The sequence below is a fragment of the Lynx canadensis genome, chromosome F2 (genome assembly GCF_007474595.2).
Source record: "Lynx canadensis isolate LIC74 chromosome F2, mLynCan4.pri.v2, whole genome shotgun sequence".
NCBI classification, from domain to species: domain Eukaryota; kingdom Metazoa; phylum Chordata; class Mammalia; order Carnivora; family Felidae; genus Lynx; species Lynx canadensis.
The window spans coordinates 31,516,463-31,535,414 of NC_044320.2; the positions used below are offsets into that span (position 1 = coordinate 31,516,463).

The 18,952-nt window shown below is 38.5% G+C and overlaps 1 protein-coding gene across 3 annotated transcripts in view; it reads right to left on the minus strand.

Moving 5' to 3' along the window:
• The window catches only part of OXR1 (oxidation resistance 1), a 364,732-nt gene that overhangs the window by 148,067 nt on the left and 197,713 nt on the right, over positions 1 to 18,952 (minus strand). The window contains exon 1 of one of the 3 annotated variants that reach the window (XM_030304536.1): positions 15,852 to 16,075. The exons of the other annotated variants lie outside the window; for them this stretch is intronic. Coding sequence (XP_030160396.1) covers positions 15,852 to 15,864 — 13 coding nt within the window. The 5' untranslated portion in view covers positions 15,865 to 16,075. Of the gene's footprint in view, positions 1 to 15,851; positions 16,076 to 18,952 lie in introns of those variants that run through there. 3 annotated transcript variants of the gene reach the window in all.

The following is an 18,952-nucleotide window of genomic DNA, read 5'->3' on the forward strand; positions in this document are numbered from 1 at the left end:
TCAGTCGGTTGAGCATCCGGCTTCGGCTCAGGTCATGATCTCACGGTTTGTGGGTTCGAGCCCCGCATCCGGCTCTGTGCTGACAGCTTAGACTGGAGCCTGCTTCAAATTCTGGGTCTCCCTCTCCGTCTGCTCCTCCCCCCACTTGTACTCTGTCTCTCTCTCTCTCTCCTTCAAAAATAAATAAATAAATAAATAAAAACATTTAAAAAATTTTAAAAAAGTAAATAAAAATACAGTGTACACCCCCACCCCCAGCTCCACCCCCAGCCCCTCTTAGCCTGCTCTTCATTCACTTTTTTCATTGTACTTATTTTCTTCTAACATATCAGCAAATTTGTTATTTATTAGTTCCAATATATAAGCTCCTTGAGGGCAGGGATCTTTATCTTTTTTGTTAGTTGATGGGTTTCTTATAGTCATATAAGTTCTTAGCACTAGTAAGCGTTAATCAATATTGAATTAACCGAACGAATAACTAGATAAAAGGGAAGTCTGGTAGAAATCTTTGCAACAATTTATATTTTGAAAATAATATATGGCAAACAGAAATTTCAAAATTAAGAATAAAAACCATTTGAAATGAGTTAAAAAATTTAAAGCCTTATTCCACACTTTCTTTTACAAGTGTTCCTATTAACTGGTTTCCTCTAGCTTGGATCTCTTAGCCTGTAGCTAAAAAGGCCGCAGGCCTCATTTCCAAAAATATTCAAGTGTATGCTGCATTTAATTTCAGTGAGTTACAGAGAATTTGAATTCTGCTCTAGGAGTTTTATTTGCCACCTTTATTGGATATGCCTTATTCCTATTATGCCGGTGGGCTCATTTACAAGCAAGGGGGTAAAGGCCACTTCCACTATTATTGCATGCTGGTAAAAGTGACCATAAGAACTAGATAAATGCTGTCTTTATTAATTTTTCCCCCATGAGGTATAGTTCTGGCATTGTTAAGGGGAAATGATGCTGCTATTTGGATAGGGAAGGTAATGATGTGACTGGTTGTTAGGAAAGCAAAAAGCAAGTTCTCCACATGCTTCTTTCTCAAACTCCTGAAAACAGGGCTCAGTTGTAATTTTATTTTATTTTTTTTAAACGTTTATTTATTTTTGAGAGAGAGGGAGGGAGAGAGAGGACCCGAGGCAGGCTCCATGCTGACAACAGAGAGCCTGATGCAGGGCTCGAACCCATGAGCTGGGATATCATGCTTAACCAAGTGAGCCACCCAGGAGCCCCTCAATTGTAATTCTGAAGCAAGGGTTGCAAATTGGTGGTCCATAGGCCACATCTGGCTCCCACACAGAATCTCCCACCGCCTACTTCTCCTCCTCGGTAGTACTTGCTCCCACAGGCAGGGGATTATATAAAGATTGAACACCTTTTGGGTGAAGAGAGACCAGTTCTGGTTCATTTGTACCCAACTCTGCTGTCTGTGGTTCATAGGTTCCTTTGGACTCTTAACAGCAATATGGATCAGTCTATTCTTACTAGTGTCCTTGGGCTCCAGATACCATGCCTCATATCAGCCCAGGCTGGCATCCTCTGAAATTTTAGGTGCTGGTGATTTTTGGTTTCTTTAACGGAACTAGTTCTTAGAAGAGATTCTCTACTTGTTCACACTCAAGGCAGAAAGACAGATGAGAACTTCAAGAAGTCTCCAAACAGGAGCTATAACTCAAATAAATGATAAAGCTCTTAAAATGAAATAGCAGACAAGTAAGCAGTAGTTAGGGAATAGGTTTCCAAGGATTCTGTGGGGGCCCAACATCATGCCTCCATTCTTGTGTGTAACCAAGAGGACCCCTAACTTGACTAATTTCAAGACCACTTTTCCAAACTGTCACGTGAACTAGATGATTCGTTAATTTAATTTTGAATTAATTTAAAAGATGATGAGACTTTTCCCTTACACAGCAATATTGATGTTAACATGCCGCTATTAAGGATTTACTTCATTGGACACAAGAAAGAAACCAGCCCTCAAATCAGACAGAGCCACATGTCCTATAAACAGCCAGTTAGAGAATAAAAAACTAAGGCCTCAACAATCTATAGACACTTAAGTTTCACTTGCCCTGTTTGAGACTGAGATATGGGCTTGCTGGACCCTCAACTTCATGGTCTTACTTTCTGCAACCAGACTTGGTTAAATCAGAATCAGGTAAACCAGGTCGATCCAGAACCTACTATGCGCATGCTCCCATGCTAGGTCTACACGCTACAGGCAAAGAGCAATGAAATCAATCCCGGCAGTATTCTATATGGCACCTGTATGCAAATTAGGACAAAAAAGAACTCCTCTTGGTGGACGCAGCCCAACAAATGGGCTTGGTGTTACGGGGCTCGTCAATTTGGTAAGTAGAGTTAAGGTTGGTGTTCAGCTGCAAATCATAGGTTTAGTCGGGTGCCTTTGTGAAGTGGTCAACATACACACTCACACATGGTGGCCCTGAAAGTCCTACTCCTTGAACTCATGATCAGAATCTAATGGCCAATGAGACGATATTTAATGAATATCCTAGGATAGAGGTTAACGCAGAAAAGCTATGCCTGAAATACCACAATCCAAAGGATGGGATTATTATACAGTTGAGGAATTGGGAAAAGCTTCACACAAAAAAATACCTGAAAGAGGCTGCAGCAGAAAGGAGGAGAGGGCTCCAGGGAAGGGTTCTAGATAGAGGAAGATGGCTGAAAAAGGAACAGGACAGGGGAACATAGGAGCACATTCAGGAAACATGATATGGTTCAGCACTGCAAGGGTTTATGTAATGTTTCTATAAATGGTGGAAAAGGGAGGAGAGGCTTTGTAGTACATTGGGTCCACAATGTGGAAAGCACTGAAGGCCAAAGCTGAGGATTCTGTTTGTAATGTAGTAGCCATTGTCTAAATTGTTCTTGAGCAGGAACAGGTGATAAAAATAACAGCTAACAATTATTGAATACATACCACGTGCCAGGCATTTTGCTCAACTCTTGGCATACAATATCTCATTTAACTCTCATGACAATCCCAAGAACTATATACCCAAGAAAGATACAGATTATCTATCTATCTATCTATCTATCTATCTATCTATCTTACAAATATATATCCCAAGAGAGATATAGATATTTACCTCCATTTTACAAATTAGGAAACTGACCTTAGGAAGGTTAATGTCCCCTCGGCTGTGCAGGCTAATAAATGAGAGAGCTGGAGTCAAGCCCTACCATATCAGAGCCCCTAAACATAAGTGTTCTTCTCATTAGACAAGTCGGAGTAATGCTTTGGCAGTAACAGGTAAAATTAATAGAAATGGAACAACAAGGATAGAAAGACGACTGCAATGTTCAGGTGAGAGACCATGAGGACATGAAGGAGCAAACTTTGCAAAGGAAAAGTTGATTTCACTGACAATTCAGGGGAAGCATATGTCAGACTTAGCATCTGCTTGTTTGGGAGAGAGAGTGTTGATACCATAGGTTTAAATGCAGAGCGGCAGTGCTACCGATAAAAATCAGAAAAAGGCAGGAGGTGATTTCCAGAGAGAGTGGAGCCTAATGGGCGGGAGGGGCTGTTCAAGTGAAGATATTTGGGAGGCATGATGGCTGGAGTGGTAGCAGGCACGTTAAAGACAAAAGCCATGCCCTAAGGACGGCAGAACAGACTAACAAAGCCCGATCACTCTCTGGAACCTGACCTGCACATCGCTGGTCACTTTGTATGTTTGTCTAAATAGTGTGGTTGTCTCTGTTACCATGAGCTAAACAGAATCCCTTTTTGATATAGATATCATATATATTTTCACTGATATCATGGAAAACTTCGTCCTGATTACCCAGATTATTTTCACTGACATTCACAACTTAGGGAAACAAGGTTGAGGATTCTCTGTCATTCCACTGTAATTCTGCTGCTGCATTCATGGAACGAAAGGGTTTTATTCTTTCATAAAGTGCTAATCCAAGTAATGTCCATATAAAGTAGGGAAGGAGTTTTGGAACAGTTTACTCAAAATTTGGGCAGGGAGGAAATTTTCACATGAAAGGAAATCAGAAGTATTTAAAAGTAAGAGCGCCATGCTTTTATTTCTTCGAAGAAAGTGCAGGATCAAAACAGGGCTTTATATTTATAAACATGAGAGTTGGTCTTCATATTTTCCTAAAAAGAAGTATCCAAAAGAAATCTTCTAGCTACATGATGTGGGATTCTGGACTTTGCTAGGATCAACTACTAAAGACATGGTGACTTGGCTGGCCACAAATCCAATCCTATCCCCAAATGGCCACGTGAGGAAGAAAATAGGAGGGAGCCTCCGGTTGCATTTGAGGGCATGATACATGATTAAGAGAAATTATTGTCCCATTGGGAGAGGAAATTTACATTACCCTGCCCCATGGTGGGGGCCACCCTGTGAGGGGGACACGGACAAACGAGAGCAGGTTAGAAAGCAACCAGGCTGAAAGGTGTGGTGAGAAGAAAGGCTGGAGAACGAGGAATGTTAGGCCTCTGAAAGAGGAGTTCTAGGTGGGACAGAAGTTACCATTCTCCTAACTAGTTGCCTTCACCAACTCTCGTCCTCCTACAGTCTATTTTCCTTTCCATATGTATGCTGAGCTCCTCATCAGGAATAAGGTTATTCCTCTGATTAATAATTCTCCAAAAATTTCTTGTAGTTTAGAATAAACTTCTCTCGTGATTTAGAATAAAATCCAAGCTCCTCAGCATGGCCTGGCCTCTGTTGCCTTCCCTGCATGCTTCTCTACTACTGCCATATGGCTGTTTTTCTCTTGCTCCCAGACACTCCGAACTCACTTCCACCTCTGGGCCTTTGCACATGCTGTTCCTTCGGCCTGGCCTGCTGTCCCCTAGAGTTTCAAAAGCTTGGTTTTTTTCCAATTCAGTGTCATTTCCCTAGAGAAGTATGCCCTAAATACTTCTGGAGTCAGAGGGGTTTTGTGTCAAATCCTGGTTTCACCTCTTAGGATCATGTTGGCCTTGCCTCAGCATCTTCTTCTGTAAGGTACAGTAGCAACTTGAGAGCTGCTATGAGAAATCAAGCAAAGCAAGTCACAGAAGACACTATGAACACTGCCTTTCACTTGCTCTTCTCATAGTGACCTGTAAACATTAGTTATCATTATTACTACTTACTGTATCTATCATAACCTTAAAATGATTTTATTGATACTTTTCCTTATTTATTGGCTGTTTCCTCACACTACAATATAGATTTTATCAGTGCAGATTTCCTGGTTTTCACTTCTCCACTTTGAGTGCTTCTAACAGCCCCAAGCTCATCAAAGGCACCCAATAAATAATTCGTTCACGTTTAATAGGGGAAGGACAATATGGCAAATCAGGAAGTGACTTTTCAGTAGTCTTAATCCTAAATTTCCACCATTTGTGTCACCTTGGTCACTCTGGGGCCTCAGTTTCCTGAGTGTATGACTCTTTAGCATGACTCTTTTTTTCATGTTTATTTTTTAGAGAGAAAGAGAGAGATACAGAGAGACAGAATGAGCAGAGGAGGGGCAGAGAGAAAGGGAGACACAGAATCGGAAGTAGGCCTTAGGCTCTGAGCTGTCAGCACAGAGCCCAATGCGGGGTTCAAACTCACAAGCCGTGAGATCATGACCTGAGCCAAAGTCATACACTTAGCCCATGAGCCACCCAGGCGTCCCCATTTTAGTATGACTCTTAATAGGAGATTCAGCTTGTTAATTTTATAAGGGTAGGATGTGTGAGAAAAGTAAAGTCATGTATCAGGCAGCAGGGGGCAGCAGTGTGCCAAAAATGCACCTGTAGCTTTAAGATCCAGGTGTCCTCTCTTCTCCCTTTAATTGAATAACTTAGAATTAAATATTCCATCAAGTCATTACATTTTGCAAGATGAAGATAAAACTGATATCTTTGGAGAAATGCTGTGTATACTCTTTTCTTCCTGTAAAAATGGAGTTTTCAATTAAAGGATCAAGGAAAACTCATTCTTTCTTCCTGATTTTATTTCCAAGTGGGAAGCAGTTAGTCATGGAACCTATAAGAATCAGACTTAAAAACTGTGCTGTTGGTGGCAGTGATAGTTCCAGTTCCACTCTTTACTAGCTGTATGACCTTGGAATTTGGGGAATAAATAATAAAAAGGTAGCTTGTCGGAGGCACCTGGGTGGCTCAGTTGGTTAAGCCTCCAACTCTGGATTTCAGCTCAGGTCATGATCTCATGGTTAGTGAGTTCGAGCCCCTATCAGGCTCTGCACTGAGTGTGGAGTCTGCTTGGGATTCTTGATTCCTCTCTCTGCCTCTCTCTCTCTTGCTCTCAAAGTAAATAAATAAACTTAAAAAAAAAAAGTAGCTTGTTTTTAATAATACTATTTAATTCTCAGACCAACCCTGTGAGTTAGATTTTAAAACACCAAGCAATGAGAGATTAAGTGATTTGTCTAAGATCATGCAGCTGAGATACATAAACCCTGATAGGAAGCTTTTAACTATAATGTCATATGGTAAAAAAAAAAACTGCTTGGTTTGGGGTACCTGGCTGGCTCAGTAGGAAGAGAGTATGTGGCTTTTGATCATGGGGTTCTTGATCTTGGGGCTTGAGTCCCAGGCTGAGTGTAGAGATTACTTAAAGAAAGAAACTTAAAAAAAAAATAAATACTTCAGCCCTAAAGAAAAAGAATTTGCTTGGTTTAAAAGTAAATGAGAAATTATACTAATTTCTTGTAAATAAATGAAAACAAAGCAAAAAATATATTCCCCCTTGCTTGAAAAATTAGATCATTAAATAAAAGATTCAGTATTGCGTTAACCCAATATGTGGAGATGCCACTAAAAGCAATTCAAAACAGCTTAGGCATCCTTCTGAGATCTATCTCACACCATCACCCTGCTTTCTCTTTACCGTTGTTGTTCATATAGTTCTGCTAGACTTACTTTCATGGGCCTATCATTTTGAGTAATTAAAAAAAAATTTTTTTAATGTTTTTATTTATTTTTGAAGGAGAGAGAGACAGAGCATGAGCTGAGGAGGAGCAGAGAGAGAGGGAGACACAGAATCTGAAGCAGGCTCCAGGCTCTGAGCTGTCAGCACAGAGCCCGACACAGGGATCGAACTCACAAACTGTGAGATCCTGACCTGAGCCGAAGTCAGACGCTCAACCGACTGAGCCACCCAGGTGCCCCTGTCTTCAGGCATTCTAGTATCTGTTTTGTTTTTTCTCTTTTCACCCAACTCAAAAATAATGGTAGTGCTCATCGGTTCAAATATTAACATTTCCATCTAGGAATGCCCTAAGAAAGGGGAATACACACCAGAAAGAAAGAGAAACCTATGGAAGGGATACCGAGAGATTTGAAGAAGAGGAAGAGGTGAAAAGGCAGGTAGTAGGTTTATCTAGGCACAGCAGCAGCCATGAATGTGCGTATACATCAAACAGAAACCCACTAATGATCACGCATTGACCTATTTGGACTTCTACGAGAAATTCAGCCCATTATTTTAGAACATTCTATAGTCAAAGTCCATCTTAAAAAAGAAACAACTGTAAAGTTGCTTTGTATTTTCAAATTTAACCATATAGGCATGACAAGGAGGCTTTCCAGAGATATTTCTGTGAACCTCAAGAGGACCCAGAGTGCTGCCTGGCAGGTGTACTGTCTTTTCCCTTTATGCACTCTCCCACCATTTTCCCACTCCTAAAAAAGCCCTAATAAACTCTTCCTCCATCCATATTTTCGGTTGATGATCTTGGTACTTAACTTATTGGAAAGAGTGAAGCATTCAGAGAACTTGCAGAGACTCTTAGTGCCACATCAATGCTCCCACTAGCACCCACAGCCACTCACTCAGCTTCTTATCTGCTCCTATTTTAGCTCATTTAGCCCCTTCTTCTTCCAGCTATTCAAAGACAATTCTTCTGGAACTCTCTACTGCACATTGTCACATTTCCCCCTCTCTACTAGATTACTCGCATTCACATAAAAACATGCTGTTATTTCTCCCATCTTAAAAAAGCTCTCTCTTGACCCAATTTACTCCATGGGTGAGTACTCCCTTCTCCTACTGCCCTATGCAGAAAAACTCCTTGAAATTTTCTATATTTGCCATTTCTAATACCTCCCATATTCTCTCTCTCTCTTAAATTCAGTCCAGTTGGGATTCCAGCTGACTACTGCACTGAAACTGTTCTTGTTCAAGTCATCAACGCCTTCCATCCACCTTCATAAAACCAATGGTCATCTCAGTTCTCACTCAACATCTTGACCTCTATGTCCTTCCTCATTCACTTTCTTCACTGGCTTCTATGATATCACAGTCTCATAGTTTTTCTCCTACTGAACTGGTTGTTCCTTCAGGTCTTCTTCTCCCCAAACTGGAGGCACCTAGGTTTCAGTTCTTGGTCATCTGTCCATGCTTCCTCTTTTGGTGAGCTCATTGTGGTTTTTGTTATCATCTCTATATTGGAAACTCCCAAAGCAGTATTTCCAGCATAGATTTTTTTCCCCCTGAACCCAAGGTCCATATAGCCAACTTGCTTATTCTCCACCTGGACACCTAAGTTGACATCTCAAACTTAACATGTTCAGAAATAAACTCATGAATTCCCTGCAAACATTCACCCTCATCTTTTCCATTTCACTTGAGGAAAAATCGATTTGCTCAGGCCAAAAAACCTGGGAGGAATACTTAACTCTTTATTTTGGTTATCTTTACTTTTACTCTCTCAAACCCCACATCCCATCCATCAGGATAATTTGTTGGCTCTACATTTAAAATATAAACAGAATGTGACCACCTCTCATTACTTCCATCACTACCATCTTGGTCTAAACTGTCACTATTTCCCACCTGAATCACAGCAATAACTTCCTAACTGGTCTGTTTCCATTCTTACTGATCCAGTGCTCTACTCTCTCCATTCCAATTACAATAAGTCTTTTAGGGGTGCCTGAGTGGCTCAGTTGGCTAAGCACCTGGCCCTCGATTTTGGCTCGGGTCATGATCTCACGGTTTGTGGGATAGAGCCCTGTGTCAGGCTCCATGCTGACAGCATGAATTCTGGTTGGGATTCTCTCTTTCCTCTTCTCTCTCTGCCCCTCCAGTGTACATGCCCCCCCACCCTCTCTCTCTCAAAATAAATAAATAAACATTCTTTTTAGAAAAGCAAATGCAGGGGCGCCTGGGTGGCGCAGTCGGTTAAGCGTCCGACTTCAGCCAGGTCACGATCTCGCGGTCCGGGAGTTCGAGCCCCGCGTCAGGCTCTGGGCTGATGGCTCAGAGCCTGGAGCCTGTTTCCGATTCTGTGTCTCCCTCTCTCTCTGCCCCTCCCCCGTTCATGCTCTGTCTCTCTCTGTCCCAAAAATAAATAAACGTTGAAAAAAAAAAATAAAAAAAAAAAAAAAAAAAGAAAAGCAAATGCATATTATGCCCTAGCAGTGACTAGTGCTATGAAGGAAAATAAAGGTTGCTCTTGAGAAAGTCACCTAAACTCCTGCTCTCTCTCTCAAAATAAAAAAAAATAAGAGTAAGTCTTTCTAATGTTAGTCAGATCTTGCCATTTCTTTTTTTACAATCATTTATCACTTTATTTTTACTCTAGGTAAGAGATATAGTCCTACAATGCAGAATAAAATCTTCTAAGATGCTACATGATGTAACCCCCCTCCCCCATTATCTCTCCAAACTCATTTCCTATTTACTCTCCCCTATTCACTTCATTCCAATTCATCCACTTGGATGTTCCTGAAGTACATAAAGCAAGTTCCTGCCTCTGGGCCTTTCTTTCCTTCGTCCTGGAATTCTATTTCCCCAGGTATCTGTATTGCTAGCCCTCCTAAAAGGGCTCATCTTTGTCATCTTAATGAGACTTACCCTGACTACCATTAAAGAAAATTACAACACACCCCTTCCCTGGCACTACTGATTTACCTACTATTTTCTTTATTCACTAGCACTTATCACTTAATTTATTATAAAATTTACTTATTTATGATGTTCATTCTTTTTTTTTTTTATCTTTATCTACTGACATATAAGCTCCAAGAAGAACCAGATTACTATAGTATGTAGAATGGTAAATAATGAGATAATGTTAAAAAAAAAACTGTAATAAATTCCCTTGGGCAGAAAATATAACTTGTATTCTGAATAATGGGTACATAACCTAGTATATTAGTTCAGACAAAAGTTGCCTGAGATGATAGGAGATAAAAATGAACAAGGAACATGTGATTCACTAAGTTATTAAGAAAAGTGGTGGGCTTGAAAAACCCCATTGAAAGAAGACATTTGGCTTGTTAACCTGTATTTTGGTAGAATTTTCCTAGAAGAAGCACTAAGAATCCCAGAATCACCATCCAGAAACATCCACAACCCAAATCAATGACCACAGTTGCTACAGTAGGCTGGAGATGATGGTAATAGTCTCCTTGGTTGAATTAGAATTTTTAACACCAGGAAGGTATACCAAAAACTACAGTGATGGTAAAGAAATACATATTGCACAAATCGGGTTTATGAATTTTCTAAAACATGATGGTTTGATTATGTTTTGTCTCGTTAGAATCTTAGTTTTAATTTTTACCAAAGTTTCATATGAACTAAAGAAGCTAACAATTAAGTTCTTTTGGGCGTCTTATAAAATAAAGCAGTTCCTCCAATCTCTTTCCACTCCCCAGAGCCAGTCTCTAGCTCTCTCCATTCTGAGCTGCTCCGATCTGGACTGCTGTTATCTAGGATAGCTATCTCAGGGGAACTGCCCTTCAGGAGGTCCCCTTCACTTCTCCCTTAGGGGTATCTCCTGCTGCCTGGATTCTATTGCTTTCTCTTTCTTGTTTGAGTTCCTTATATTGACAGAGCACCCAAGAAAGGGAGCATGGGAGGTAAAATTTAAAGACATGCATGTATGAAAATGCCTTTATTCTACTCTCACATATTACTTATAATTTCAGTAAAACTTCTAGTAGGAAATAATCCATCATTGGAATTTTGAAGGCATACGCCATTGTCTTCCAGCTTCTAGTTTGGTGCAGAGAAGTTCTATACCATTCTGATTCTTGATCCAGTAAATAAATATGTCTTCCAGAAGATGTGAGGATCTTTTCTTTGTCACAAGTTTTCTTAAGTTTCATAATATGTCTGAGTGTGGGTTTATTCTTTTTCATTGTTCTTGGTACTGGGATATTTCAATTTGGAAACTCATGTCTTTCAGTTCTGGGAAATTTTCTTGAGTTATTTCTCTGACTTCTCTCCACTCCAATTTTTCCCCCTTGTGTCTTTTTTTAAAACTCTTGTGTAGATGATAGACTTCCATGACTGGCTCTCTAATTCTCCTATTTATTTTTCTCTTATTTTCATCCCTTTATCCTATTGTTCTACTTTGGGGAAGATTTCCTTCAAAAGCTTTCACGGAGTTTTTCATTTACGCACTCATATCTTTAATATGTTAGAGCTTTTATTTTTTGTTTTTGGAATATTCATTTTTCTACATATGAAATATTTTATCTTGTTATGAACATTAATGATGTTTTAGAAGTTGACCCCCCCCCCCCACTGGAATATTTTCTGTTCCTTCCAAATGTTTTTTTGTTTTTGTTTTTTTTTCTGTGTTTGGTTCGGTCAATATTCTCATATCAGAAGGTTTAAGAGTACTTAAATTAAGAATTTAAAACTTTAAATTCTGGAATGCACCTTAACAGCTTTCCTACTTAGGAGCAGGACACTAAAAAAGCTTACTGGCAGTGAGGCTTGTAGGCTGTACTCTTTACTGTTAGAGCCTCTGGTGGAGCTGATTCATAGAATTCTTAATGTCAGTAACTTCAGGTCTTTTCTCTTGGGTCAATCTACTTTATAAACCGACTTTTTAGTCTTATCTTCAGACTCAGTATGACCAACTGACTTTCAGCAATTCTGCACTGCAAATATGGTGCCTCTTAGCTTCTCTGTTAGCTTCTCTCTCTCCTAAGCTCTCTGCTTTCCAGTTTCCAAAATTGTTTGCTATTATTCCCTCTTTCAATTTTGGTTCTTTTTGTCCTATGTTTCCTTCTTTTCTTTTATTTTTTTAAGTTTATTTTTATTTATTTTTTAGAGAGACAGAGACGGTGTGAGCAGAGAAGTGGCAGAGAGAGAGCGTGCGAGAGAGAATCCCAAGCAGGCTCCATGCTGGTGGCACGGAGCCCGATGCAGGGCTCAAACATGACTTGAGCCGAAACCAAGAGTCAGACATTTAACTGACTGAGCCACCCAGGTGCCCCAATGTTTCCTTCTTTTAAAAAATCACTTTACTGGAGGCGCCTGGGTGGCTCAGTTAGTTAAGTGTACAACTCCTGATTTCAGCTTAGGTCATGATCTCTTGGTCTTGAGATCGAGCTGCATCAGGCTCTGCATGAGGCATGGAGTCTGCTTAAGATTCTCTCTCTCCCTCTGTTCTGCTCCCACCCACACATGCATGCATGAGCTCTCTCGCCCTCTATCTCTCTCAAACAAAAATCACTTTACTATGTATATGGTTGAGTTTTGAAATGAAACTTTAATGGTTATATTTCATCTGCCATCTTTAACAGAAAGCCTTGTTTCCAGTCATGATTTTAAGACGTTTGAAATGCTTAAGAAAATTTAATTTACTACATTTATAGATATGATTTGTTTTATAGGAGTTGTTTAAGTACCTAGAAATTATTGGCTTATTATATTTTAAATTTGCCCCATCAAGCATTTTTAGTGTTTGTTAAAAAACTGTAGTTTAAAATGTTTAAGGAAGCTTATTTAACTAGGTTTGTAAATGGAAATAAATCTCAAGGGAACTTAATCTGTTCAACTTATGAGTTAATGGAATCAAGTAACTATGTATTTTTTTGAGCAAGAGAGATTGCATAAGAAAGAGCATATGGGGAAAAGAGTGGGGAGAGGGGCAGAAGGAGAGCGAGAGAGAGAATCTTAAGCAGGCTCAGTGTGGAGCGAAACATGGGGCTCGATCTCACAACCATGAGATCATGACCAGTGCTGAAATCAAGAGTGAGATGCTTACCTGACTGAGCCACCCAGGTGCCTCTCAAATAACTATATTTTTATACAAAAATACCTAGACCTATGAATTGTGCTTAAACGTTAAGGAAAAACTGTGCTTTCTAATTAATATTCAGTTTATAGAAGTTACATATTTTAACCCAAATAACTTTAAATAGTCTTTTTCACAAAGACCAACAAATAATCCCTCCTCCCAACTAAAAACCTAATTGATGAATCTGGAGGACATAATGCTAAGTGAAAGAAGCCAGATAAAGAATCACCACCACTATGTGATACCACTTATATGAGAAATCTAAAATAGCCAAACTCATAGAAGCAGAGTGGAATGGTGGTTACCAGGGGCTTGGGGGAATTATTAGTCAGCGAGTACAAAGTTTCAGTTATGTAAGATGAGTAAGTTCTAAAGATCTACTGGGCAACATAATGCATATAGTTAACATTAATGTATTGTATACTAAAATAAATTCTAAGAGGGTGTATCTTATGTTAAGTGTTCTTATCATAAAAATAAGTAAGAAGAGTGGGAGAAAACTTTTGGAGATGATGGATATTTATGGGATAGATGGCCTCACAGATACATACTTATCTCCAAACTAATCAAGCTGTAAGCATATACACTGCTTTTTGTATATCAATCATACCTCAGCAAAATTTTTTTTGTTTTAACTCCTAATTGATGGGAATAAGTTTAAAAATAGCATAACTACATCTGTCATAGAAGTACAGAAGTTATGGAAGTAGAACTTTGATTCAGTTTTGGCTGAGGACCAAGGTTGAAAGTGAAGTAGGTACCAAATATCTCCATATCCTAAAAGTGATGCTAAGAGACTATAAACACGGTTTGGCCACCATTGGCCCACCACATACCTACGAGGTATGAAACAGTTGATATGGAAGATGCCAAAAAAGAATTTATTTGAAGAAACTGGCCAACATATTGTGTTTCTACCCCCAAACCCACATGTTTGGGGAAGAGGACAAGGAAATCTTCCTCCCCATATCAAGTCAAGTGAGAGTCATCAAAACGAATAGAGAACCTACCTACATTTGGCTGGCCAGAGAAAGAGAAGGAGTCTGTGTAGGCATTGAACTTCACTTCCACCAATGGCAGAGCGAAGTAGTCTATTTTCTGGAAACCAGATTTCATGGTAGGTTACTACCAAGATGCCACAGTAGCTAATTCTGTGGAGTTGTTAGAAAAGGACTCATGCAAGTAGAACACCTAGTGAGAGAAGGGGTATTCCAGAAGACATCTTAAGGGCTAGCAGTATAGAGTAATTATATGTAGTTAAACATCCTCTGGCATAATTCTTAGAAGTCCATAGAAATTCATCTACTATCTGAAATGAGTATTGTAACAAAGTAAGTCAAATAGCTTGTTGGCTATGTTATTAGAGTCCATCAGAAAATGATGCTCCCTTCTTATTTCATTGGCTAAAGACTTTGCTAGACTAGAAAGAAATAAAATACTATTATAATTATGGTTGCAATTACTTGTTATTTTCCAACTATTACTAAAAAGGCCCCTGAAAAAGTCAAAGGTCTTCATTTTTCTCTTTTCTATCCCAATTTTCTACAAAATCTCCTATTTGTTTCATGGCACTTTGTGACCAATTCTATAGGCTTCTCGAAAATCTCACTGTAGTATACATTAACGATTCCTTCACAAAATAAGCCTGCTAGTCAAGCAATAAGTTTTAATAGTTATTTTCCTAAAACCAGGAAATACAACACTGTTTGTGGCTTCATGAATTTTCTTTTTCTACTTTATAAAATGTGGTGTTCCCCCCTCCCAACTTTGTTATTATTCAGCTTTATGCATAAACTCAATAAGGAATTTGGCTTTTTAAGATTGGCAAAGGCAAAGTTGAAATGTTGTAAAAGACTCTCTATTTTTATTTCAAAATAAAAGTATTCTCCATTGTTGAATACTTACCACCAAGAAGAAATTATAGTAAGTTCTACAATGGCAGGGACATTTCTGCTTTGTTCATCATGCTAGATATCCATAACACAGAATAAATATGGAAAAGGAAATCACACTGTCCTCAGGTTTGCTACTTTTAGCTGTCTCACAGAACAAGTGCCTTGTTTTTAGCTTATAATTCACTTTTATACCTCCACATAATCTTGTCTTACCTAACCTAGTAGGCTTTTGTTATTTCTATTTCTTTCCAAGTGAGCTACCATGAGTTTTGGCCAACATTTTTCTTTACATTAAAACAACAACAAAACAAAACAAAACAAAAAACCCCACCTGACTTGCTATGTTTTTTTATCAACTATTTTTATAAATCATCTGATAGCATTAGAAAATTTATCAGTCACTGGCTATAAAAGGTTAAATTTTCCGATTTTTTTCCATATTAACAATTCTTTTGAGAATCTAAATATTGTTACCTTATTGTAAATACACGTGAGATTAAATGTATTACAATTTCATTTTGTTCATCTGTTCTACTGTTTAGAGAGAAAAGGACATTTGCTTCTAGAAATTTCTACAGGGAAATATGAAATGTAAGGAAGAAAAATCAAACAATATTAATAGAAATAAGATAAATGTTTTAAGAGTTTTTTCAAAACTCCTACCAAAGTATCACATTATTATAGTTAGCTAATATAAGTAGTGCTTTTTTCTTAAAGTCAAAGGTTGGCAATTTTTGGTACTTACTCAATAATAGGGCCACTATACAGATCTCCAAATCCACTGTTATTTGCATAAGATTCTATCATTTAGTAAATTTCCATGTTTTGCTAGCAGGACTATGCTTTCCCCAACTAATGATTGACATTTCAAGTAAATGAGAAATAGGATAATAGAAAGGCATGATTTTAGAAACTTACTTCTCAGCTTCATACATATGGGGCATATTTCCTTGGAATTCAGCCTTCTGTAGCAGTGGGTTGGCGACTTCTCTTTCAAACATTCTTGCTATTTCACTGGGTTTATTTCCATCCTAAATTCTAAATATCCAAGTACAAAGTGTCTTTGAATAGCACCATTTTTTATCCATCTTTAGCAAACTGTCAAAGTGAGAAGTCTACACCTTCCCACTTGTCTCCTTCTGACTAATTTTGAGAAGATTTTAGAGCTGGGCAAGACAGTGGTAGCCCAAAGAATGAAGAAACAAATATGTGTTTTAGGTTCAAAAGAGCAAGTTATTCATTTACGCAAGGAATGTTCTGGGAAATATTTAGCTTCTGAAATTAAACACATTTAGAAGGCTGGAAAACATTTAAATATGCCGGCCCCATATTGTTCCTTGCAAAGTATTAGCTTCAGTGATATTACATTTTCTGAAATCAAAGCTATATTGCTTCATCAAAAAATTGAAAAGGATATAATGTTTTACAGACAATAACCAGTGTTGACAAGGATGTGGAGAAATTAGAACCCTAGTGCACTAAACGCAGGACTGTGAAATGGTGAAATCGTTATGGAAAACAATTTGGAGGGTTCTCAACAAATTAAAAATAGAACTACGAAAGATCCAGCAGACCACTTCTGTATCTATACACAAGAATTGAAAACAAGGTCCCAAAGAGATATTTGCACCCCCAGGTTCACGGCAGCACTATTCATCATAGCCAAGAGTTGTAAGCAACCTGAATGTCTACTAATCGATAAATAGATAAATAAAATGTAGTATGTGTGTGCAATGCAATAATATCCAGCCTTAAAAAGGAAGGAGATCTATCTTATCAGACGTTCCAAGATGGATGAACCTTGAGAACTTTATATTAATGAGCATAAAGCGTTTTGTTTTTTTTTTTTCACTAATAAGTAAAAGAAGCCAGTCAAAAAAAGACAAATACTGCATGATTCCAGTTATATAAGCCATCTAAAGTAGTCAGATTCAAAGAAACAGGAAGTAGAATGGTAGTTACCAAGGGTTAGCATTAAGGGGACAAGGGAAAATGGGAAAAAAATCAGGTTTATAAAGTTTTTGATATACAAGATGAAAAAGTTCTGCATCTCTCTTTTACAACAGTGCAAATATTCTTTTTTTTTTTTAACGTTTTTATTTATTTTTGGGACAGAGAGGACAGAGCATGAACGGGAGAGGGGCAGAGAAAGAGGGAGACACAGAATCAGAAGCAGGCTCCAGGCTCTGAGCCATCAGCCCAGAGCCTGACGCGGGGCTCGAACTCACGGACCGCAAGATCATGACCTGAGCTGAAGTCTGACGCTTAACCGACTGAGCCACCCAGGCGCCCCCAGTGCAAATATTCTTAACACTACTGAACTGCACACTTAAAAATGGTTAAGACAATAGAAAGGTACAATGTTTGAAAGGATTCTTATTTAAATTATTCTCTGCATGTCATTCTGTGTATTTAGAGTCATAGCTGCCAGTCAATCATACTCAAGAATAAAATGCTGGTCATCAGTATAAGTTGAATCATGAATAGCGATTTTATGAAGCTTGCTGGAAGTGTGTAGTCCATCAGAATGCACATGCTTCCACTGTGAGCCGTGTGGGATGACAACGGCATCTGGGCTGTGGCCACAGGACTAGTGAAACTTTTTGGAGTTTTAACCAATCATTGCTTTCCTAAACCTCACTGAATTGGAAAAGCCAACAGCTTATTAAGGCTAACCTATATAAAATCAAGAACATACAGCACTGTGATTAAGAATATGGGTTCATGGGGTGCCTGGGTGCCTCAGTTGGTTAGGCGTCTGACTTCAATTCATTCAAGTCACGATCTCACAGTTTGTGGGTTCTGGCCCCGTGCTGGGCTCTGTACTGACAGCTTAGAGCCTGGAGCCTGCTTCACCTTCTGTGTCTTCCTCTCCTGCTTGTGAGCACACGCCCTCTCTCTCTCTCAAAAATAAATAAAAAAAAAATAATATTGGCTCAGAACTTAGTCTGAGTGTGAATCCTGACTCCCCTTATTAGAAACAGTGTGATTTTGGACAAATTACTTAACCTCTCTAAACTTTAAGGTTTTGTTCCCCCTCTCATCCATTTAGTGAGAAGTTTGTAATTACTTGGTGGGTTTCCAATGAGCAGTACATCAGATGAAACATGTGTATACTTACTATAGTGCCTGGCACATAATAAACACTGATATCTTGGCTATCATGTTTTTTGTTTTGTTTTGTTTTGTTTTATTTTGTTTTGTTTTTGGAAGAGATGTTTGAAGCTAGGGATTTTCTTCTCAATATTCAATATTCTGAGTGGGAAAATAAATCAAACTGTTTTAGTGAGTCTCTAAAATCAGGTTACATAATTACTTTGATTTGTAGATTACTTGTTTCTTCAATTATTAAGGTATTAAATATTCAAATATTAATGATATTCATCTTTACCATTGTTACCACCAAACTCTATGACATTTTGTGAAGTAGCAAGAGAGTATTGGCATCACCTTGCAGTAATGGAAAGAACATTCAATTTGGAGGAACAAATTTGGGGTAAACAACTTGTTGGTTGCTAGCTGTGTTACACTGGACACATTATATGAACTCTACTTCTTTGGACTGGTCCCTCATATAGATAATTATATCAAGTTCTGTTGGAATCTTGAAAGTAAGTTAAATGTGATCAATTGTAATCATGCTTACAAAGAAACTCTGCAAACCCTAATAAATTCTTTAGAGTTATTTGATAATTAAAATGGATGATTAGATTAAGAATTATTGCTATAGGATGTATATCATTAGTAACTATTCATTGTGGAGTCATTGTCTAGGGCAAAAAAAGTGTTAGCCAATTACATGCAGGTTCACTTTCATAGGTGAAAATAATATCCTTCGTCTCATACGTGGAGCTCAAGTATGAACCCAGCTACACTGTTAATTGCTTAACCCAGCAACCTGGCTTTGAACAGGCTGTTCTAAGATTTCTATTCTGGTAACTGCTTCCTCCAGATACCTACGATCTTTGGGCCTTTCAAAGACAGGCTGAAATTACATTCTAAAGGATTTTATCAGTAGT